The sequence below is a fragment of the Chiloscyllium plagiosum genome, unplaced genomic scaffold (assembly GCF_037043375.1).
Source record: "Chiloscyllium plagiosum isolate Xiang-an unplaced genomic scaffold, Cpla_swu_hap1 HiC_scaffold_2, whole genome shotgun sequence".
NCBI lineage: Eukaryota > Metazoa > Chordata > Chondrichthyes > Orectolobiformes > Hemiscylliidae > Chiloscyllium > Chiloscyllium plagiosum.
Window position 1 is genome coordinate 88,539,232 of NW_028270140.1, and position 24,250 is coordinate 88,563,481.

Sequence of the window (24,250 nt, forward strand, 5' to 3'; positions counted from 1 at the left end):
TCAAAAGATAAGATGAGAGGCGTGATGATGCTGCTCCTTTAACAAGGTTATGTTATCCCTGACATTTCTCTTCCAGAGAGGTCATAAAAGCAGCAATTCGAAAAGTCTGGGTTTCACTACTTGAGAATGCTTTCAAGATTAAAAAAAACACCTGCACAATGAAAGGGGAGCAGCCAGTTCTCCCACCTCAGCTTTCGCTGGTTTGTTTTTTTTAAACAGTCTTGCTGTTCACTGAAAGCAGTCAGTCAGTTTTCAGGCTGCTCATCCAAGAAACAGCTGCATGGAAGGAGGTGTCCCATGCTGAATTGTGCTGCCATCTTTCTTTCTCTCTCCCTCCTGTAAGACCCGGTGTTCGATTTTACCTTTTTTGCCAAGGAGTGTTTACGGGTGTTTGCAGGAATTTGGAACAGCATTAAACTGGGATAATCTCTTCAGTTTTCAGATAGTTTACGTTATTCTGTATTCTGTTCCCTTTTGTTTGGTGTTTCATTCAGTAATCTTGCAAATAAATTCTGTTTTGTTTAAAACTCAGTAGTTGGGCCAGCTGCATCACTCCTGGAATATCCACTCTACACCTGCTTAAAACAACTAGCAAAGTTAGAGTCCAGGCTACTTTCTTGAAATATTTTAAGGTGGGTCTGGCCTGGCCCATAACAGATGGGGTCTCTTTGTAGGATTTGTTCTACAGTTCCAAATTGGGATTCGGGTTGTTGAGCTCTAAGGCTGCAAGTAGCAGGTCTTTTATCCTGGGTGTTGATTTCAGTTGGTTTAAACAGTGCTTGGGATAGCAATAGCTCTTTCAGTCATCATGAGTTTTCTGGGGTTGGAAGAAGTGATGTTGGGAGTTCTACAAAAGGTGAATAAGGCCAAATTGCTGGAATTAGCAGACAAGCTGGAGTTGGAGCTGCCTCCTTGTAAGGAAAGGAGAGATAATTACAGCAATGGCTTAACATTTAAATTTGCTGGAAATTCCATTAGAATATTTAGAGATGGTTAAAATTCAATTGAAAAGGAAGCAGCTTGAGTTAGAGGCAAAAGAGAAGGAAAGGGCAAAATAAATTAAACAGTTTGAATTACAATTAAAAGCAGAGGAAAAAGTATGACAACAAAAGGACAGAATTACTTTAGCAGAACAACAAGAAAAAAGGACAGAATCGCTTTAGCAGAACGAAAAGAAAGAGAGAAAGAAAAGGAGAGAGGGGACAGAAGAAAGATAGGGAGTCTGAACTTCAGAAATTCACACTTAGACAGGAAAATCAGTTTAAAAGAATGGAAATGAAGGCTGAAGGTAAGCTGAGTGAGGAAGAGCAAACCCATGGTAGCCAAAGGCCTGGTGAGAATCTGTTTAAATACATTCAAGCATTGCCTAAATTTGATGAGAAAGATGTGGAAGCCTTTTTCATCTTATTTGAAGAGGTGGGTAAACAAATGTGATGGCCAGTGACCATGTGGGTTTTGTTGATCCAAACAAAAAACTTGTAGGTTAAGCAAGTGAGGTATTTGCATCACTGTCAGGGGAGGTATCTGGGGCATATGAGGATGTGAAGAAAGCCATCTTAAGTGCATAGAAGCTTGTGCCAGAGCCTACTGACAATGTTTCAGGAATCTAACGAGGGACCCTGGTCAAACCTACATTGAGTTTGAAACGATCAAACCCAGTAATTTTGATAGTTGAATAATGGTATTAAAAATACAGCAATCTAACAATGCTCTTCGAAAGACAATTATTTTGGAGGAGCTCAAAAATTCACTTCCTGAAGTAGTGAGGACCCATGTGGAAAAGAAGAGAGTTAAAATGGCAAGATTAGCAGCTGAAATGGCTGATGATTATGAGTTGGTCTATAAATCAAAGGTTGGTTTCCAAAATCAATTTCAATCTGTGAGGGAAAGAAGTTGGGGAAAAGAGAAGTCCTCACATGGTAAGGAAAGATAGAATCGGCGTTTCAGGCATAAGCCCTTCTTCAGGAAATCATTTCCTGAAGAAGGGCTTATGCCCGAAACGTCGATTCTCCTGTTCCCTGGATGCTGCCTGACCTGCTGCGCTTCTCCAGCAACACATTTTCAGCTCTGATCTCCAGCATCTGCAGACCTCACTTTCTCCTCAAGGAAAGATAGATCTTGGTGAAGATCATAGGGATAATTTACCACAGAGTAAAAGGGAAACCCTTGAAGGGGAAAGAGAAATTTAAAAGCTCCAGTGTTTTCACTGCCATAAAGTAGGCCACATAAAATCAGTGTTGGTGGTCTAGGCAAAGCACTAGGAAGCAAGATGCAGGAAATAAGGATAAGCCACTGAATTGTGTTGGCATTTTAACAGAAGGACAGTGGAGGCTAGAAATCTGCACCAGAATGTACAACCTGGTAGGAGGTTGGTTAAGGAGGAAGTGCCAGATCTTCTTAAACTATATACCTGCAAGGGCCACTTTACTCACATTGGCCAGGAGCAGCAGATAAAGAGGTTGCAATATTGAGAGATACAATCTGTTATGAGGAGTTACGAAAGGAGTTCTGAAGGGTTGAATGCTACCAGAAAAAGATACTAGTAACAGGAATTCACAGTGAGACAAGAAGTGCTCAAATATGTAGAGTGAGGTTACAGTGTCCAGTGAAGAGTGCAGAAATCATGGTAGGAGTACTGGACAAACTCTCAGCTTTAGGAATACAATTTGACCTAGCTAATGATATAGCTGGTTTATAGGTGAGAGTGCTGCCTACTGTGGTTGAAAAGCCAGTGGAAACTCAAGCTACTGAACTATTGGAGGATACATATCCTAGGATTTTTCCCAAATGCGTGGTAACCAGGTCACAAGGTCACCAGTTGAAACATATTGATATAGCATATTGATAATAAAGCCAAGACCCTATTTGATCAGGTGGTTGACACAAACGAAGAGCACACAGATGACAAAGCAGACAACTTTAGCTCGGATAAATTAATTCAGTTACAGCAGAAAGATTAAAATTTAAAGCGACTGATCAAAAGGCATACACAGAAAAAGAATCTGAATGTATCTGAATATTACTATCTTAAAAATGATGTCTAAATGAGGAAATGGAGACCATCACACATTCAGGCAGATATGAAATGGGCAGAAATTCATCCAGTCATATTGCCAGTAGAAAGGAGATGTTGCAGGTGGCTCATGAACTACCAGAAGGGGGGTCATTTAGGAGAAAAACTCAAGCTAAAATACAAAAACATTTTTACTGGTTTGGACCGTACAAGGATGTAGCTGAATTTTGCCAGATATGTCATACATGTCAGGTAATTGGAAAACCTGCAGCTTTAACACCTATTCCTGCATTTGAAGAATCTTTCACAAGAGTCTTAATTATGTAGAACCCCTACCTAAAATAAAAAATGGGAATCAGTATTAGTTAACAATAATAGACGTGTCCACTAGATTCCCAGAGGCCATTCCATCATGCATTATCACAGCTAAAAAAGATTGTAGAGGAGATACTCAAATTTTTCACTGAATACAAACTATCCACAGATACAATCAGATCAAGGGTAAAACTTCACATCAAAATTATTAAGGAAGTTATGGACAGCTGAGGAATAAAACAATTCCTGGATGTGTACCATCCAGAATTACAGGCAGCGTTGGAAAGGTGGCATCAAAGACCATGTTGAGGACTTATAGTCAAGACTGTCCAGATGACTGGGATAAGGGAACTCAGTTCGTATTTTTTGTGATTAGAGATGCTCCAAACGAATCCACCAAATTCAGTCCATTTGAGTAATTTTTGGGCATGAAGTAAGGAACTGCTAAAATTGATTAAGAAGAAATTAGTAAGTCGTAATTCAGAGACCACATATTTGGACAATGTGTCAAACGCTAGGGAGCAATTAAATAGAGCAGGGGAGTTGGCTAGACAGCATACAACCAAACAGGAAGCAGACAAGAAATCAAAAACTCAATTTTGCTATCGAGATATGGTGTTAGTGTTACTTCCAGTAATAGGTGAACCTTTAAAAGCAAGGTTTAGAGGACTTTATCAAGTAGAAAGGAAATTGAGTGAGATGAACTATTTGATAAGGACTCCAGACAGAAAGAAATCTCTCAGAGTGTGTCATGTGAATACGCTCAAAAGGTATTGTGACAGGGAAGGAAAGTCAAAGAGATTGTGTTACTGGTTACAACAAAGAGTGAAGAACCAAGTTCAGAAGACTGGACATTCCTCAAATTAAACTGGACAATGAGGGAGTTGTCCAAAATTGGGATAAACTGCAGAGCTACTTTCCAGAGGAAATTCGAAATGACCTGAAACAGTTAGTACTATCACATGGTGGGATTTTTGGAAATAAGCTGGGAAGTACTAGCCTAATTATGCATGATGTAGACATAGGAGATACTGTTCCGATTAAGCAACACCCTTATAGGCATAACTCTTATTAATACAGGTTCAAAAGGAGATTGAATGCATGCTCCAAGACAACACAGTCAAAATGTGTTACAGCAACTGGAGCTTACCCATTGTAATGGTACCAAAACTAGATGGTAACTAACAGTTACATGTGAACTGCCACAAAGTCAATGCCATTACAAAGACTGATGCATATCTGATTCTGCGTTTGGAAGACTGTGTTGAAAAGCTGGGACATGTAACTTATATTTCCAAATTGGACTTGCTGAGAAGATATTGCCAGGTACCTTTGTCCAAAAGAGTGAAAACAATTTCTGCTTTCATAACGCTGAATGGACTATATCAGTTTAAAGTCATGTCATTTGGTATGAAAAATGCGGCAGCCACATTTCAGAGACTAACCAATAAGGTCATTTCCAGACTACCGAATTGTGCAGTTTATATTGATGACTTGGCGATTTTTAGTCACAGTTGGAAGGAAACATTTGCAACATTTATCAGAATTGTTCAACTGACTTCAGGAGGCAGGCTTGGTATAAACCTGGCTAGAAATGAATTTGGCAAAGTTCAAGTCACCTTCCTGGGCCCCACAGAATGCAAAAACAAAGGTAATTGGGGAGTTTCCTAATTCCATCGACGAAAAGAACAGTACCATGATGCCTGGGATTGAGTAGATTTTATTGAAAATTGTACCAAATGTTAGCAGTGTGACTGCTCCACTCACTGAATTGCTAAAGAAAGGTAAGAAGTTTCAGTGGTCAGCAGACTGTTGGAAGGCATTTGACAGCATGAAAACTATCTTAACCACTGCCCCAGTATTAGCCACACCTAATTATGCAAAGCCATTCAAGATTGGCTATCAATGTGGTGCTCTCACAGGAAGACAATGAAAAAAAAAAGAAATGCCTACTGGGTATTTCTCCAGGAAATTGAACAGTCATCAGCAGAAATGCTAGACAGTTGAGAAGGAGACATTGAGTTTGGTGTTGGCGTTAAAACATTTCAATGTTTATGTTACCAGTAATGTATCTGAGACAATCATAAGCACTGATCATAATCCATTGAAGTTTGTGGAGAAATTTAAGAACAAGAATTTCAGACTGTTTAAATGGAACTTGTTGTTACGGCCATTCAATTTGAAAATTGAGCATGTGGCAAAATGAGAAAATGCGATTGCCGACCCAATGTCAAGACAATAAAAGAATAAAACTAAAGACCCTGTATCTTAATGCATGTGACATTCAAAAGAAAATAGATAAAACAACTATAAATAAATAACATCTGATAGCTATTACAGACACATAGATGCATGATTACAGATTGTGTGATGTATGGTGTGTCAGTTTAGAGATTGGATTTTGGACTGTGCCTATCAAAAAATTTCATGATTAGCTTGTAAGTATTTCTGTAGCCATGGTGAATTGTTTTTTAAAAAGTATGTGTGCATGCTTGCAGGTTAATGGAAAATTGTTTACATCGGGAGAATTTTATTAGCACACAGAGTAAGCAGTGCAGTAGCCTTTAGTTATAAGATTCGGGAAATTATGGTTTCTTTTGGATTTCAGGGAAACCTCCAAAGCTTGAATAAAATTAAAGTTGAGTCAGAATCATAGAGCACGGAAACAGACCGTCCAATTCAACTCGTCCATGCCAACCAGGTTTCCCAAACTTAACTAATCTCACTTGTCTGCATTTGGCTTATATCCTTCTAAATCTTTTCTATTCACGTACCAGTCCAAATGTCTTTTAAATGTAACTGTGCCTGCATCTACCACTTCCTCTGGTAGTTCATTCCACATACGAACCACTCTGCACCTCAGGTCCCTTTTACCTCTTTCTTGTCTCACCTTAAAAATATATCTCAAGAGTTTTGAACTCCACCACCTTAGGGAAAAGACCTTAGATATTCAACTTTTCTCATAATTATATAAACTCTATAGTGTCACCCCTCAACCACTTATGCTCCAGTAAAAAAGGTCCTAGCCTAATTCAAACCCTCCAGTTCTGGTAACATACTAGTAAGTCTTTTCTGCACCTTCTCTAAATTAATAATATCCTTCCCATAGCAGGCCAAAAGTTTACACAGTACTCCAAAAGTAGCTTCACCAACATCCTGTACAAGCTCAACATGACATCCCAACTTCTGTATTCAATGATCTGAGCAATGAAGGCAAGCATAATTAACCCGTTTACCTGTGATGGCATAGGATATTCTAGAAGAAAGTACTTCCTCCTCCTTTCAACACTTTTTGAAACAAAACAATTATTTTATTTAAGCTGTGCACTATATTCAATTATTTACTTAGCGGAGTACAAATTCAGGTCATTTGAAGAACTAATTCTGCCCCAGTAACAACAGATATATAAAGCTATGCTCTACAATATGGAGGTCAGGGCCTTAAGAAGGTCGTCATCTGAAATAGTCTGAGGCACATGGCACTGTGGAACTCTGACAAAAGTATACCAGCTATGGAGAAACAGAAGTTAATTCAGACACTACAAGGGCTCAAAATCGAAAGGAGGGTCCCTGTAGTTAATGAGGATGAGGATAAGGCACTAGGATCAGATATGACATCTCCCTCAGTTTGCTTGAATGCAATAATGGAAACTGTGGAGACACTGACCATAATTTTTTGGTCTTCCTTTGACTTGGAAGTCATTGGCATGAAGAATTACAAACATCATACCCTTAGTCAAAAGAGGATGTAAAGTTAATCGGAGTAACTACAGGTCAATTGGTTTAATAAAGGTGGCATGAATATTTCCAGAAACAATAATTCAGAACAAAAATTAATAGTCATGCGGACAAAGGCAAAGTGTTAAAGAAGCTAGCATTGACCTTTTTGAGGGGGAATCATGGTTAATTAACTTTGTGGAGTTGTTCTAAATGAGACAACAGAAGGAGTCATGAAGGCAACGCAATTGATGTGCTGCTCATGGATTTCCAAAAAGCATTTGATATTGTCACACAACATACATTTGGGAAAAGTTTCACTCACGAAAAAAATGGAACAGTAGCAACATGGATGCAGAATAGGCCGAGTGTCACAAAACAGGTTAATGGACCTTTTCAGACTGGAGGAAGGTGGATAGTAAAGTAACTCCACAGGGGCCAGTATCCCATCATCAATTCACCCTTTATTTACTGTTATCCAATGACGTCTCAAAGGAGACTATATTTATGGCACCTAATGTAAATCACCAATGCCTAGTGCCCAGCTATTTCTTTTTTTGCATTTGATGACCAGATAATAGAGACATTTACTCATTTCCTTCAAAAGCATGTTCTACTTCATGCTGTAGAAAGATACAAGAATGATGACAATGAGAGGCTATTTTGCATTTGTGGAAGCCTTCTCAGAAGACAAATTTGCCCAATCTTACCATTAGAGTCAAAGACAGGGATTATGTTAACATTATTTATTAAGAGCCCTGTTATCACATCTTTTTATAGATTCTAGCATTTTTCCTGTGACTGACATTCAGTTAAACAAGTCTATAACATCCTGCTTTCCAGCTGTCTTCTTTCATAAAATAGTGATGTGTCATTTTCATCCTTCCAATTAGCCAGGACCATTCTGAGTCTATAGAATCATGCCTTCTTCAACTTTCATGCTTGTAGATTCATCAGGTCCAGGACATTTATTCAATTTAATTGTCACTAATTTCTCTAGCTTACATTAAGATCTTGCAGTTCCTGGTTATCACCAATCTCTCTATTCTATGTTGTTACTCGTGTATTTTCATCTGTTAAGGTAGACATTAAGGATTTGTTTAGTTTCTCTGCCAGTTCCTTATTTACCATTATAAATTGTCTTGACTCCACCAACAATGGATGGATATTTGTTGTTGCTCATCTTTTCCCTTTTCACATTCCTATAAAAACATTTACCCTTTGTTTTTCTGTATCATTAGTTTTGTTTAATATTCTATTTTTTTTTAATCTTATCCTTGATCTTTTGCAAAATTATAAATCCTTAGGCTTACCATTCTTTGGCACTTGATAGGCCTTTTCAATACTATTCTTTATTTATTAGCCATGGTTGGAACACTCTCCTTTCATATCCATAAATTAAGCATGAATGTTTTTGGTGTATACTAAATATTATTTCTTTAAAGTTAGTTATTGCCTCCCTACTGTTTCTACTTTTAAGTGTATTCTTCCAACCAACATTAACCAATTTACACCTCAGAGCTTCATCATCGCTTTTATTTTTCTTCTAATTAACTTGTTCAGCGATGTTATTACACACTTCTAGAGCAGGTGGGACTTCAACTCAAAGTCTCCTGGACCAGGTGCAGGAACCCTGCATTCTACCACAAGATTATAGTTTCTTTATACAGACTGCTGGCTGCAACAGACTTTTCAATAATCTCAAAAGGAAGGGTTCTTTTGGTGCAATGGTAGTGTCCCTAACTTTGAGCCAGCACACCATGTTCAAGTCCCACCTGCTCTTGAGGTGTGCGATTAGAAAATATAAAAATCACCCAAATTGCAACAATTAGTTAATCAATCTTTGCTGACCAAGATCAGCTAAATGAAAGAGGCTTCAAGGCTGACCAGCAAATCAACATCATTTATGCTATTAGACATTTTTTCAGATGCCCAGTCATTAAACAGGACAAAAACAGCAGGGACCTTCTTTCTACAAAATTCACAGATCTAAATCACTGTACAGAATTGGTTTATCACTGCCAAACCGTAATGTGCACATAGGTCACTGCAATGCTTCAGCACAATCAGAAGATTGAACTAACCACAAGGGTTATTTGCCCATAACTATAAATAGCACTAAACTATAATAAAACAATACAATTTCATGCTGTAACTAAAGTCGGAACAAACAGGTTTAGTATCCAGTATGGGTTGTCTCTTGTGAAATGAAAAGGAAGCATTGCATTGAAACTTTTACAAAGTGGGGCAGCACAGATATTTTCCCTATAATGAGCTAGGTTGGGAAAAGTGCTCCCTCATATGTTTTGTTTTTGATGTTGTCATTCATGATACAAGTTAATAATAAAAGCACTGCATTCTAACAGACTCCTCAATTTATTCGGTCTAGTTTAGGGTGAATAGCCAAGGTCGTTTCCCTCGGGTGGAGGAGTCCAAAAGAGATGGCTTAGGTTTAAGTTGAGAGGGGAAAGATTTAAAAGGAACCTAAAGGGCAATGTTTTCACAGTGATGCGTGTATGGAACAAGCTGCCAGAGCAAGTGGTGGTTTAGTTACAACATTTAAAAGGCATCTGGATGGATATATGAATAGGAAGAGTTTAGAGGGATATAGGTCAAATGCTGGCAAATGGGACTAGATTGATTAAGAATATCTGGTCAGCATGGACACGTTGGACTGAAGGATTCGTTTCCGTGTTGCACAACCTATGACTCTAGTCATGTTATCACTCATTTTTGACTGGGATCCTCACTAAATGACAATTAATGTTAATATAGAAACCTAACAAATTATGCTCAGCAAGCAACCGTTGCAGGTTCCATTCACTCACATCAGAAACAGAGAGCTATTACCTACAGCTAAAGTGATTTGTGATCAAACCTTCTTAACCAGATTCCTCAAACCTGCAAGACAATGCATGCATACCTGAATGAGGTCCAGGATGCCCAGTTCACTCTCTGAAGAATCCACGCAAAAGACAAAATACAAAGTTGCATAATGTCTGTAAATAAGTTTATTATCTGCTCCTCCAATTAACCTAAAAACAGAAGAAAATTACAGAAAAAAATAATTATACATTTTGTGCCACAGCTTTTATTGAGCATGACTAATATAACCTTTTATATGGCTTCTCCTATTTAATCTTGAAATGACTTCTAAATGAATATAAATTTGGAACAATTTTTTATTTTCAACATGAGCAACACAAAGCTGGCATTTTATTTGCCACTCTCCAAATTCTCAGGAAGCCACCCAAATCCTGAACATGTACACTGCTTGCAATGTGATCTTTAGATACCCCTAATTCTACACTGTGTATTTTGGTACAGGCACAGTCATTTATGGCATACAATATGTTTCAACCAAATAATGTGCAGCATTTACACTTTGAAAATTTCTGCACAAAAGAATAGTTTGTTGTCAAAACACGAACCATTTCAGGTAGGTAGATCTTAAGGTCAACTTTGTTTAACATAATAACTGTGTAACATTTGAATATCTACAACCCAAACATGCATATGAAAACTTGTGATCTGGGGGAAAAATAAATTAGTGTTATCCCTCAACTCTGATACCTTGAACAAAACATAGCATCAGGTTAACACTAGAAATTGTTGTGAGCCTAGGTTAATCTAATACACTGTAACACAATATGCAGTCTGGTTCTAAATTTCTTTGAGCAATTTGATCCATTTTCTGTGATATTCTATGCAGAGATAAACTAAAACTCTCTGTGGTAAATTATAAGTAAACTGTTCTGTGCAAATTACTTTTTAAGAAAAGGATCAAACAAAACAATTTACATTACTTACATGCCACCTTCCAGGAAATTACAGACATTTTCATCTCTTTTTGACACCAAGTGGAATGTCTCCCTAATAATCTGTTGTTGTGTGTCTTCACTCTGTAAATAAAGACAGGATCATTTATAATTTAAAACCCCCTGCCATGATATACGAACTGGGAGATAATGTATCTTTTAAAATAAAAACGTTGTGCACATTTGTAACTGTAAGGCTTAAAGATAATCTTACGGAATAGTAAAAGGAAGAGTAGAGTTGTAAGTACTAAACACCTCCTGTACACTCCATAAACACCTACAAAGCTTTGGGTGGATATTATTTAGGAAAATTGACAAGAAGTGAAGGAGTAGGGGAGAGAATTGAGGCAAAAAGAATTATATTTGAACCCACAGCAAATTGTTGCAGGAACACATGGTTTTATGACGTATTTAAATCTGAAAGCCTATAGAAAGAGAAAAGAAATGCCTTTTAATATAAGTAAGGAAAATATCACTGCAACTAAAGCCCAGCAACGAGGCTAAGTTGTACAAGATTGAAGCATTTATTTCTCACATACAGATTTCATAGAAAAGTGCATGTTCAAAATAGACCAAATGACATGATTCATACCCTGACCAATGCAGCGGTTCATGACAACAGTGACAACAAACTTAAAAGACATAAGACAGAGGAAGAAACACTTGGATATATTTTTACTTGCTGTGGAGACTGGTAACTTTGTATTTTCCAGTCTACAAGAGATGAGCTATGCCAGCCCCACCGACACAAACTACATCTTTGACCATTTAAATATTTCTAAATACTTTGCTATTTCATCCATTATAATAGACATTAACATTTTCCCAATAACAGGGAAAGACAGAGGAGGCAGGTATAATGACCCAGGAGGCTAAAATTGAGGTGTCTCAGTTCTTGTAGTTGTCCAACAGTTACATGGTGTGTGCAAGCTGTGTGAACAAGATTGGGGACAACAGGGACAATGAGAAAAGTGACCACAGTATTTTTATGTAAGGAGCCTTTTAAGTTGGGGGGGAAAAATGAGGGATGCAATTGTCTTAGATGCAGTATGATTAAGGAGATAGCCTTCAGGGCTCCTGCAGAGAACACTATGTTGCCTGTCCAGTGCTTGGGTTAAGGACGTCTCATCTAGGTTGTGAATAATCAAAGCTTATAAGGCAAGAACATGGAGTTGATTATCATCAGATCAGCCATGAGTTCATTCAAGGTGGGGGGGGGGGGGGGGGGGGGGGGGGGGGGGGGTGAGGGAGCAGACTCGATGGGCTGAATGGCATACTTCTGCTCCCACATTTTACAGTTTAGCTTGCTTCACCGTGTATTGCTATTCTTTCAACTGGAGAAAGTGATGTCTGCAGATGCTGGAGATCAGAGCTGAAAATGTGTTGCTGGAAAAGCCCAGCAGGTCAGGCAGCATCCAGGGAACAGGAGAATGATTCCTGAAGAAGGGCTTATGCCCGAAACGTCGATTCTCCTGTTCCCTGGATGCTGCCTGACCTGCTGGGCTTTTCCAGCAACACATATTCTTTCAACTGTCCTGCGCGTTTACATTTTTTACTCAAATATGTCCCACGATCTTTCTATGGTTCATGAAAAGAATGTGTACACTGATAGTAACAAATCTATTTCATTTAGTGACCATCACTAATTGCCGTCAAGACTGTGGCAGTAAGCCACTGCAAGATAGGAATTCACACAGAGCAGTTAGGCAAGGTGTTCGAGAACTTTGGCTTGATGACATGGAAGGAATGGCAAAAAAAGCTCTAAATCAAGATGGCTTATAATTTGAAGGTGTTTAGGTTTCCATGCGTCTGCTGTAATTTTTCTAGGTAGTACAGATCACAGGTTTGGGAGGTATTGAAGAAGCCTTGGCAAATGACTACATTTTCTGAGTGGTACACAGAGCAGACACAGCACTCGAGTGGTGAAGAAAGTGACTGTTCAAAGTACTGGAGGAGGTCATCAAGGAAGAGTGATATTTGTGCAAAATGGTATTAAGCTTCAAATGCAGTTGGAGCTGCCCCTATCTAGGCAGGTGAAGAGTCTCGGATGCTGCCTGAACTGCTGTGCTCTTCCAGCACCACTAATCCAAAATCTGGTTTCCAGCATCTTCAGTCATTGTTTTTACCTTAGGTGAAGAGTAACACATTACATAACAAACTGTGTTAAAACTTCATCAGAACCCAAGTTACCCATAACAGAATATCCAGGATCCTTCCTGATCTTGTAGTTGTAGTATTTATGGCTGATCCATTTGAGTTCAATGTCAAAAGTGACAAAAATGCTGATGGTGAGGAATTAGAGAATGATAGTGCCACTTGGGAAGAGAATGCCAAGACACATAGTTAGATCCTCTCTTACGATTGTCACTGGCTGACATGGAAATAGCAAATAATATTTATGCACACATCAACCAAGTCTGGACACAAATATAGATGGAAAGGCAAGTTGTGAGGGGGATACTAACAGTTTACAGAGTGATACTGATAGGTTAACAAAGTGGGTAAAAGCTGGTAGATGGACTGTAATGTGGAAAAACGTGATGTTTTCCACTTTGGAAGAGAGAACAAAAGAACAGATTATTATTTAAATAGGGAACAACAGACAGCTTGACAGTGTTTGTTCACAAAACACACAAGGCTAGCACACAGGTGCAACAGGTAGTCAGGAAGGCTAATGGCCTTATTTCAAGGGGGCTGGAGCACAAGAGTAGGGACATCTTCCTGCAATTACTGGTTAGACCACATCTGGATGCTATGAACTATTTTGATCCTCTTACTTAAGGGACGCAGTTCACAAATGGTTCACTAGGATAATCCCTGGTATGGAGGGATTTTCTTATGAGCAAAGGCTAAACAGTTTGAGACTTAACTCATTGGAATTTAGAGGAATGAGGTGATCTCATTGCGACAAATGGAATTCTTATGGGGCTTGACAGGATAAATGCTGAGAGGATATCTGGGAGAGTCTAAGGCCAAAGGGCATAGTCTCAGAATATAGAGTGTTAATTCAAAACTGAGATGAAGAGGAATTTCTTCTTTCAGAAGATTGAGGTTTTTGGAACTCCTTGTCACACAACAAACAGCTGTGAAGCCAGAGTTCTTGTGTATATTTAACGTTGGAATTGATAAGATTCTTCATCAGAAGGAGAAATCAATGGTCACACGGAAAGGGCAGGAAAGTGGACATGAAGAATGTAGGATCAGTCATAACCCCATTGAATGGTAGCAGGCTTGTAGACTCTTATTCCTATTTCTTCTGATCTTGCTGCACACAGCACAGACTGTTTCATTGCATGAGGATTGAAAGTGAAACTGAACACCAAGTAATCATTGGGGAATATCCATACTTTTAGCATTATGAGGAAGAGAAATTTATCAATAAAGCAAATGTGTGCAGAATGTTATTCAGCGGAACTCTCGCAGCTAACTTTCAGCAATCATAGCCATCTCCTTTTGTGTTGATTTCTAATTACTTCAATTTCTCATGGGCTGTTTGGAGCTGCCCTAATGTCAAGTGTAGTAACACTCAGCTTGCTTTTGGAATTCAAAATTTTAGGTAGTAATGAGGTTTACAGCTCAAGCTGTCTTGGCAGAACCTAAATCGAGCCATCAGCTTGGTTACTTTTCAGTAATAGCATATTATAGTGGTTCAATGATATTTTATGGATGGTTGAGCAGAAATTTCTGATGGGATTGAATTTGCCCTGACTTTTGTAATAGGCCAGATATTGAAACTGTCTACTTTTTCAAATAGTTGTCTGTATTGTAGCTATACTGGAGCAGCTTGCCAAGGGTTATGGCTAGTTCTGGAGCTTCAGTACCACAGTTGAGATGTTGTCAGGGCGCACACACTTTTCTTAATATCACAGAATAAATAAAATAAGTTCAATTCCACACTGTAGGGAATCTAATCTGAAAAAAAAAATCAGCATCCATAATGGTGGAACCTCAGGAAATTGAGAATGGTGGAGAAGGGGGTGGTCAAGATAAAATATTTGCTCCAATTTCTGGCTGTGATGGCTATGAATGGTTCAGCCCCATCTTTTGCATCCCTGGTTGTGCTCTGTCATCATTGAGGATGGAAATGTCTGTGGTACCTCCACAATTTTAACTTGCTAGCTATCTACCACAAATTGTGAATGTGGCAAGACTGCAAAGTTTTGATCTGATAGACAGAGCTAAGTGATTTCAAAACCAGCCTATAGCATGCTATTGCCACTATTTAGCTGGAATAGACAATTGTTATGACACAAAATAGACAGTCAAATCAAATTAGTCTCCCTATCCCTGTATTTGCAATATCATAACATTAAAATACTCAATGACCCTCAAAATTGTCCCCAATGGTTCTTAACCAGACTTTTTGAATAACCAGTACAGACTTTGTGAATAACTGATACCATAAGACCATAAGACATAGGAGCGGAAGTAAGGCCATTTGGCCCATCGAGTCCACGCCGCCATTCAATCATGGCTGATGGGCATTTCAACTCCACTTACCCGCATTCTCCCCGTAGCCCTTAATTCCAGGTTCATATCTTAACAAGATTTAACAATTTATTAAGAATACAGTAGTTTTAAAAGAGAGAAAAGTTAAGCAACAAGATAATCTAATCAGAAACAAAAACAGAAATCACCAGCAAAACTCAGCAGATCTAGCAGCATCTGTGGAGACAAAGTAGAGTTAGTATTGAGTCCAACGACCATTCTTCAGAATTGGTAATCTGACTAATGGCAGTGATTTATACATAACCTTCTTTGATTCTAGCCCCAACTGACACAGTGATAGCCAGCGAGACATAGTTAAGGGAAAAATCAAAAGAAAGGTAAATGCGATGCAACTGGCCAGTCCGCTTAAGTAGATTCCATGATCTGTAATCTCTCAGGCACTTAGGATTGTATATTGATTGGTTTCCTTAAGCTACCAATACATGCAACCAACTTTTAGGAGGCTCATATTCACAATACTTACAACTGAGACACAATTTTCTGAACTTTCAATCAGTTAATAATGAGAGGATAACCAAGGAGCAATCAGACCTCCATCTTGTATCTTTCACAGGCACAATTCTTCTGACTTAAACACAGTTGAAAAATTAGTTCAAGCTTTAGTTTTTCTTTGTTTCCTTTTTCATTCACTTTGTTAGACTGATTGGCACCATAACTCCAAGAGGCCCCAGTTAATATTCAAACGTCTATTTGAACTTCTATTGAGTACTTTGAACAAAAACCAATTTGCAATTAATTTCTAGGCCTGGCCTCATTAACAATATTCAATATTTTTTTCAAAGCAGGCTGCTACTGACACTCCAAAAGATACCTTCAGCTCTCAGCTCACTGTTTACAGCTCCAAAACAGTCTTGACATAATCTGCATTTATATGTCATCTTAGTAGAGGTAGAGACCTTTATAACATTAAAGAAGATCAGATGTACAGTTGCGATGCCAAGGTATACACAGCTATGCACCAAGTGCTGAAAAATGGGATTAGAAGAGATAGGTGGTTGTTTTTGACTGGCACAGACTTGATAGGCTGAAGGGCCTTTTTCTGTGCTGTAGACCTTTATGACTCTAGCCAACGCGGTGCCAACATTTCAGATGATGAGGAAGAGGGATGGCTAAAGAACAGATTCTAGAAACCAAAATCAACGATTTCAGTTTCCTGAATATCTAATTGGATAATAAAATTTCTGCTCATTTAGCACTGGACATTGGATAAGCAGTCTCATAATTTAATAATAGTGGAAAGAAAAGCAGGATGGAGATAGAGCAGAGGAAAATCACCTAATACCGCATTTTCAGAAGACATTGCTAAGAGACAGCATGGAGACAAAGAAATTGGAGGGGGCCAAGAACAGATCCTTGAAGGAAACAAGTACATCTTGCAAAGGATGTAAGAATTGAAAGATTAACGCTGAGGAATGCTTCAACCATTACCCATTATAGGGGCCAGATGGACTTGAGAGAACTGTTTAAGATCTTGAAGGAGTAAGACCTATATCTTCTCTCTATAACAATGTCAATCATATTGGTTTAATTTGTACTTAGTTGCTAATATGCAATAAGCTATCCTGTTTAAGGCCAGTGGCTTTCCCCGACCATACCGGACCAAGCATACCTTTTAGATCCCTACTGAGAAAGATGGTGGCAGCAAAGCTACCTGCTGGTGAGCAAAAATACAGGAAGCCTCATACAACATGATGGTCTGTGGCAATGACACTCATACAACACAATCAACATCAAATTTAAGACATTACCGCTGATTATCTGGCTAAATAGGTAAGAATGGAAAATAGTCACAACACCACAAGAAGTGCCAAGAGTTGACTATGTGGCCAATTGAGTCTACTCACTATTCAACACATTCATATCGGATTTTCAATTTCAATTCTTTTCACCGAATTTACAATATCACTTGATTACCTGAAAGACTAAAAATGTCTCTCTGCAAGCTTTAGACATATTCAACCATGATGTAGCAATACCCTCTGTGGTGGAGAATTTAAAGAATTTACAAACCTTAGTATGAAGAAATATTTCTTCCCACCAGCTTTAAATGACTGGCCCACCTCATCCTGTCAGACACTAGAAGAGACACTTCGGAAGAAAACTATGTAGTGAACCTTACCAAAGGCTGCAAAATAGCAAAGATATAATCTGCAACCTTGATAAGATTTGAAATTTTCAAAACTTTACTGACACAGGAGTTTAAACCTGATTAGAGGATCCAAACATGGAATTCTTGAAAGGTGGGCATGCATTTGAGGAGTTGGAAGAAGAGACAATAGGAAGGATGTTGTGAAACTTGAAAGGGTTCAGAAAAGATTTAAATGACAGTTTCCAGTGTTGCAGGGTTTGAACTATAGGGAGAAGCTGAATAGGCTGGAGCTGTTTTCCCTAGAACGTAAGAGGCAGAGGGGTAACCTTATAGAGGTTTATAAAATCATGAAGAGCACAGATGGTGTGAATGGACAAGGTCTTTTCCCTGGGATGAGGGAGTCCAGAACTAAAGGACACAGATTTAAAGTGAGAAGGGAAAGATATAAAAGGGACAGAAGGGGCAACTTTTTCATGTAGAGGGTGGTGCGTGTATGAAATGAGTTGCCAGAGGAAGTGGTGGAGGCTGGTACAACTACAACATTCAAAAGACATCTGGATGGGTATGTAAATATGAAGGGTTCAGAAGGATATGAGCCAAGTGGTGGCAAATGGAACTAGATTTATTTAGGATATCTAGTCGACATGGACAAGTTGGACTGCAAGATCTGTTTCCATGCTGTACATCTCTATGACTCTAAGAGCAACAATACTTTGAGGGAAAAGGCAATTTGGAGATGGGTTTTCAATCAAAGTCAAGAGGGCTTTGTTTTGAAAGAGGGGATGTGTAAAAGCTACAACTTTAAAGGAGAGAGGACAGTACTGAGGACATATACTGTTAGGACCTAGACATGAAGTTGAGCAGTCAGCACTATAACGAAATTAGTGTGAAGACAGCTATAAGTGGATTCCATATCAAAGGTATGCCGTCCCTGAGCTTAGGAAGAAATAGAAGAAAAACTTGAGAAAAATACAACATCAGGCATAAGAAAAGGAGGATCTTTGTTTGGTCTTATTCTCCACAATCACCTGATGAAGGAGTGGCACTCCGAAAGCTAGCACTTCCAAATAAACCTGTTGGACTATAACCTGGTGTTTTGCAATTTTAAACCTGTAAATGTGTTATTTACGACCTGCAGCACAGGTACATTCCATATTACCAGCTTAGTTTCACAGAAATAATGCTCTGTAATCACAGAGGATGATGGAGAATTGTTTTTCCGACTAGAGGCCTCTGACCACTAGTGTGCCGCAAGGGTCGGTGCTGGATCCACTGCTTTCTGTCATTTATATAAATGGATATGAATATAGGAGGAATAATTAGTAAGTTTGCAGATGACACCAAATTAGGTGGTGTAGTAGACACTGAAGGAGGTTATGTCACAGTACAACAGGACCTCGATCAGATGGACCAATGAGTCACAGATGGAGTTTAATTTAAATAAACGTGTGTTCCATTTTGGTAAGCCAAATCAAGGCAGGACCTATACACTTAACAGTGGCATCCTGGGAGTGCTGTCAAACAAAGCGACTTTGGGGCACAAGTTCATAGTCCCATGAAGTCACAGGTAGACAGGATAGTGAAGAAGGGACTATCTTCTATCAATGCACCCAGGAGTTTGCGTGTCAGAGAGTCACAGAGTCATAGAGATGTATAGCACGAAAACAGACCTTTTGGTCCAATTTGTCCATGCTGACCAGATATCCCAAACCAATATGGTCCTACCTGCCAGCACCTGGCCCATATCCCTCTAAACCCTTCCTATTCACATATCCATCCAAATGCTTCTTAAATGTTGCAATTGTACCAGCCTCCACCACTGCCTTGGCAGCTCATTCCATACATGTACCACCCTGTGTGAAAATGTTGCTTCTCAGGTCTCTTTTATATCTTTCCCCTTTCACCTTAAACTTATGCCCTCTAGTTCTGGACTCCCCCACCCCAGGCAAAAGACTTTGCCTATTTACCCTATCCATGCCCCTCATAATTTTGTAAACCTCTAGAAGGTCACCCCTCAGCCTCCGATGCTCCCAAGGAAAACAGCCCCAGCCCATTCAACTTCTCCCTATAGCTCTAATTCTCCAACCATGACAACACCCTTGTAAATCTTTTCTGAACCCTTTCAAGTTTCACAACATCTTTCCGATAGAAAGGAGACCAGATTTGCATGCAATATTCCAAAGGTGGCCTAACCAATGTCCTGTACAGCTGCAACATGACCTCCCAACACCTGTACTCAATACTCTGACCAATAAAGGAAAGTATACCAAACGCCTTCTTCACTATCCTGTCTACCTACGACTCCACTTTCAAGGAGCTATGAACCTGCACTCCAAGGTCTCTTTGTTCAGCAACCCTCCCCAGGACCTTACCATTAAGTGTATAAGTCCTTCTAAGATTTGCTTTGCCAAAATGCAGCACCTCACATTTATCTAAATTAAATTCCAGCTGCCACCTCTCAGCTCATCTGACCTTGTTGTAATCGGAGTTAACCTTCCTCACTGTCCACTGCACTTCCAATTTTGGCGCCATCTGCAAACTTATAAACTGTACCTCTTATGCTCACATCCAAATCATGTATATAAATTACAAAAAGTAGTGGGCCCAGCACCGATCCTTGTGCCACTCCACTGGTCACAGGCCTCCATCTAAAAAATAACCCTCCACCACCAACCTCTGTCTTCTACCTTTGAGCCAGTTCTGTATCCAAATGGCTAGCTCTCCCTGTATTCCATGAGATATGACCTTGCTAATCAGTCTTCCATGGGGAACCTTGTCAAACATCTTACTGAAGTCCATATAGATCATGTCTACCACTCTGCCCTCATCAATCTTCTTTGTTACTTCCTCAAAAAACTCAGTCAAGTTTGAGAGACATGATTTTCCACGCACAAAGCCATGTTGACGATCCCGAATCAGTCCTTGCCTTTCCAAATACATATATATCCTGTCCCTCAGGATTTCCTCCAACAACTTGCCCACCAACATCAGGCTCACTGGTCTATAGTTCCCTGGCCTGTCCTTATCATCCTTCTTAAACAGTGGCACCACGTTAGCCAACCTCCAGTCTTCCAGCACCTCACCTGTGACTATCAATGATACAAATATCTCAGGAAGGGGCCCAGCAATCACTTCCCTAGCTTCCCACAGAGTTTGAGGGTACACCTGATCAGATCCTGGGGATTTATCCACTTTTATGCATTTCAAGACATCCAGCACTTCCTCCTCTGTAATATGGATATTTTTCAGGATGTCATCATCTATTTCCCTACATTCTATATCTTCTATGTCCTTTTCCACAGTAAACACTGATGCAAAAATACTCGTTTAATATCTCCCCCATTTCCTGTGGCTCCACACAAAGGCCACCTTGCTGATCTTTGATGTGCCCTATTCTTGCCCTAGTTACCCTTTTGTCCCTAATGTACTTGTAAAAGCCCTTTGGATTCTCCTTAATTCTACTTGCCAAAGCTATCTCATGTCCCCTTTTTGCCCTCCTGATTTCCCTCTTAAGTATACTTCTACTGCCTTTATATTCTTGTACGGATTCATTTGATCTATCTTCTCTATACCTGACATATGCTTCTTTCTTTTCCTTAACCAAACCCTCAATTTCTTTAGTCATCCAGCATTCCATATACCCATCAGCCTTTCCTTTCGCCCTGACAGGAATATACTGTCTCTGGACTCTCATTATCTCATTTCTGAAGGCTTCCCATTTTCCAGTCGTCTCTTTACCTGTGAACATCTGCCCCCAATCAGCTTTTGAAAGTTCTTGCCTAATGCCATCAAAATTAACCTTCCTCCAATTTAGAACTTCAACTTTAGATCTGGTCTATCCTTTTCCATCACTATTTTAAAACTAATAGAATTATGGTTGCTGACCCTAAAGTGTTCCCCCACTGACACTTCAGTCAGCTGCCCTGCCTTATTTCCCAAGAGCAGGTCAAGCTTTGCACCTTCTCTGGTAGGTACATCCACATATTGAATCAGAAAATTTTCTTGTACACACTTAAAGGACATTGGTTAAGCCACTTTTGGAACACTGTGTGCAATTCTGGTTTCCCTACTACATGAAATATGTTGTTAAACTTGAAAGGGTGCAGAAAAGATTTACAAGGATGTTGCTGGGGTTGGAGGGCTTGAGCTATAGGGAGAGGCTGAATAGGCTGGAGCTGTTTTACCTAGAGCATAAGAGGCTGAGGCATGACCTTATAAAGGATTATAAAAATATGAATGGCACGGATGGGTGAAGAGACAAGACCTTTTCCCCACGCTAGGGGAATCCATATCTAGAGGGCATAGTTTTAAAGTGAGAGGAGAAAGATTTAAAAGGGATCTTCAAGGAAACATTTTCAGACAGTGGTTCATGTATGGAATGAGCTACCAGAGGAAGTGGTGGTGGCTTGCACAATTACAACATTTAAAAGACATCTGGATGAGTATATGAATAGGATTTGGAGGGATATGGGCCAAATGCTGACAAATGAGACTAGATTCATTTAGGATATCTAGTCAAGTTGAACCAAAGAATCTGTTTCTGTCCTGTCCAACCCTATGACTCTACTTTGATCATCTATATTTACTGGGCTGCTCAAATGAACTACATCTGTTTGGTGTTGTCTCACCCACACTGAGAATTGCTTTGCCCCAGTTTCCTGACAAGCACAATCCTAAATGACTTATTTTCCCTGACTCAGTAAATTACATTGTTGTAATACCAGGAAATTGTGTGTCGTATATGGGGCAGGCTAGATGGACTTCTCATATCAATTGGTCTTCTCATATCTATTATTTTTGCACACACCTGCATTGGATCCATAGATGAAATAATGCCTATCCAGAGGTGCTGACTGGTCTACTATATTTCGAACAGTGTGTTCTTTTGTTTCAGATTTCCAGTTGCTAGATTTCTTTATAAAAACAATGTATTTACCAGTTTGTTTTCATTCCAATGCAGTAAGAATAAACCTGTTGATGACTAAATGGCAAACACACGTTCTTGTGTCGCAGATCTCTTCTGATGCATGACTGCATGATAATTTAGATTGCCAAATCTATTATTATTGTGCAAATCAGCCAGCACTTTCCTCCCCCAAGTTGGGATGCAATTTTAAGCAACTTGCTGAATTAGTGCATTAATTCTCATTAAACTTGTTCTGTGAGCTATAAACACCAATTCGAGACAATTGCTATTTAATTAATACTACATCAAGAGATTTATCTTCCTGGTTCAGAAAGATAACAGCTTAAAGCATTGAGTACGATTTACTGCATGCAAAAATAGCAAAAAGATTTTTAAAGCGACAACTATTTTTCCTTACTTTGATTTTAATCTTTTCCTCACTCTCACGCCAATTTTCATTTCTTTTTGTCAATATGTCGCTAATTTGATTTTGGCATAATGTTTCACTCCCAACCCTTAAATTAGTTGTTCTATTCCATTAAGCCTGTAATTTCCAAAGATCTCAAATGTCCCACTGCCACCCTCAGCTACACTTCCAGCAAGTTACATGGTGAAATTGCCTATTCCATAACTCAACCATGAAAACACCACAATTTACAAAGTAAATCTGTCAAAACAAATTCCTGAACCTACCTAAGAGTTACACCTAAGGCCTCACTCTACTTCCAAATGCCTGCACAAACATCACATACCTAATCTCAGCCACGCCTCTGAAGGGAAGAAGAACAATGTAAAGAAAAGAGAAAGCAACTTTCAGGAGACTAATTGGTAGGAACAGTAGAATATCAATGACACATATTTAGAAACCCATATGTTTATCACAATATTGTCCACAGCACACTCAACACAATCCATGCCATCATTCCCTTGATGTTAAAAAAATTCTCTAAGCACTGAATTTTTGGCACATGGATTCATTAGGCAGTGGGGATTCGACTTTTAAAGGAAGGAGATAAACATGTAAAACAACAACTTGCATTTATACCGCATTTTTAATGTTTGAAGGTGCCTCATAACAGCAGTATCAAACAAAATGTAACATTGAGCCACAGGAGATATTACAACTGAAAGATTGCAATAGATCACTTTAAAATTATTGAGCTAAAAATCACCAGAGGCCAATTGATCTCCTTTGCTATCAAAATCTACTATTCGGTTCTATATTAACATATCTGACAAATTTAAGTGGACAGAACACACCCTAAATTACTCAAGATTGAAGGCCAGAATCGTAATCAGTGGCAAATCTATGTCACTCGCCATCAACCTGAAAAGGTTGCACACATCCTGTCAGTTTTAATCTGGCATCAAGTCATAGGATTGCCAAACATACAGCAACTATGATGCCATCAAACACAGCAACCAGCCAATTTTGTTGAAGGAATTTCAGATATAGCAATCCAGAATGTACAAATATTAACAGACAACATAAATGATTAATATTGAAACTGAAAAAACAATAAAGTTAATTTTTAAAAAGTTTAATCTTGGAGAAATTTATGTCCATATTTTAAAATGTGTTTTTGTGTAGTCCAGTGCTCTTACTGGACTACACAAAAACAAATTTTAAAATATGGACATACACTAGAGACCGTTGGACCTCACTTTACGAAAGCTAACAGTTCATGTTTTTAAAGAAAACATGGTAAAACTTAATTAAATTTGAAAAGGTATACTTTCATTAGTTCAGTGATTTCTAGTTGATTGCAGTCTGCAGACAGCTTGACATTCAACAGCACACCCAGTGAGCACTGAATCATTGATAGAAACATTGGATTCCCATATTTAATCCTGCATGTGCAATTTCAGAGAATGATGACAGC

At 38.9% G+C, this 24,250-nt stretch overlaps 1 protein-coding gene across 7 annotated transcripts in view; it reads right to left on the minus strand.

The window, feature by feature from the left end:
• The window catches only part of ap3s1 (adaptor related protein complex 3 subunit sigma 1), a 141,054-nt gene that overhangs the window by 104,641 nt on the left and 12,163 nt on the right, over window positions 1-24,250 (minus strand). For all 7 annotated transcript variants that reach the window (XM_087998456.1, XM_087998448.1, XM_087998445.1 and 4 more), the window contains 2 exons: window positions 10,856-10,947; window positions 9,969-10,080 (listed from right to left, as the gene is read on the minus strand). In XM_087998456.1, coding sequence (XP_087854582.1) covers window positions 9,969-10,080; window positions 10,856-10,857 — 114 coding nt within the window. In that variant the 5' untranslated portion in view covers window positions 10,858-10,947. The remainder of the gene's footprint in view (window positions 1-9,968; window positions 10,081-10,855; window positions 10,948-24,250) is intronic.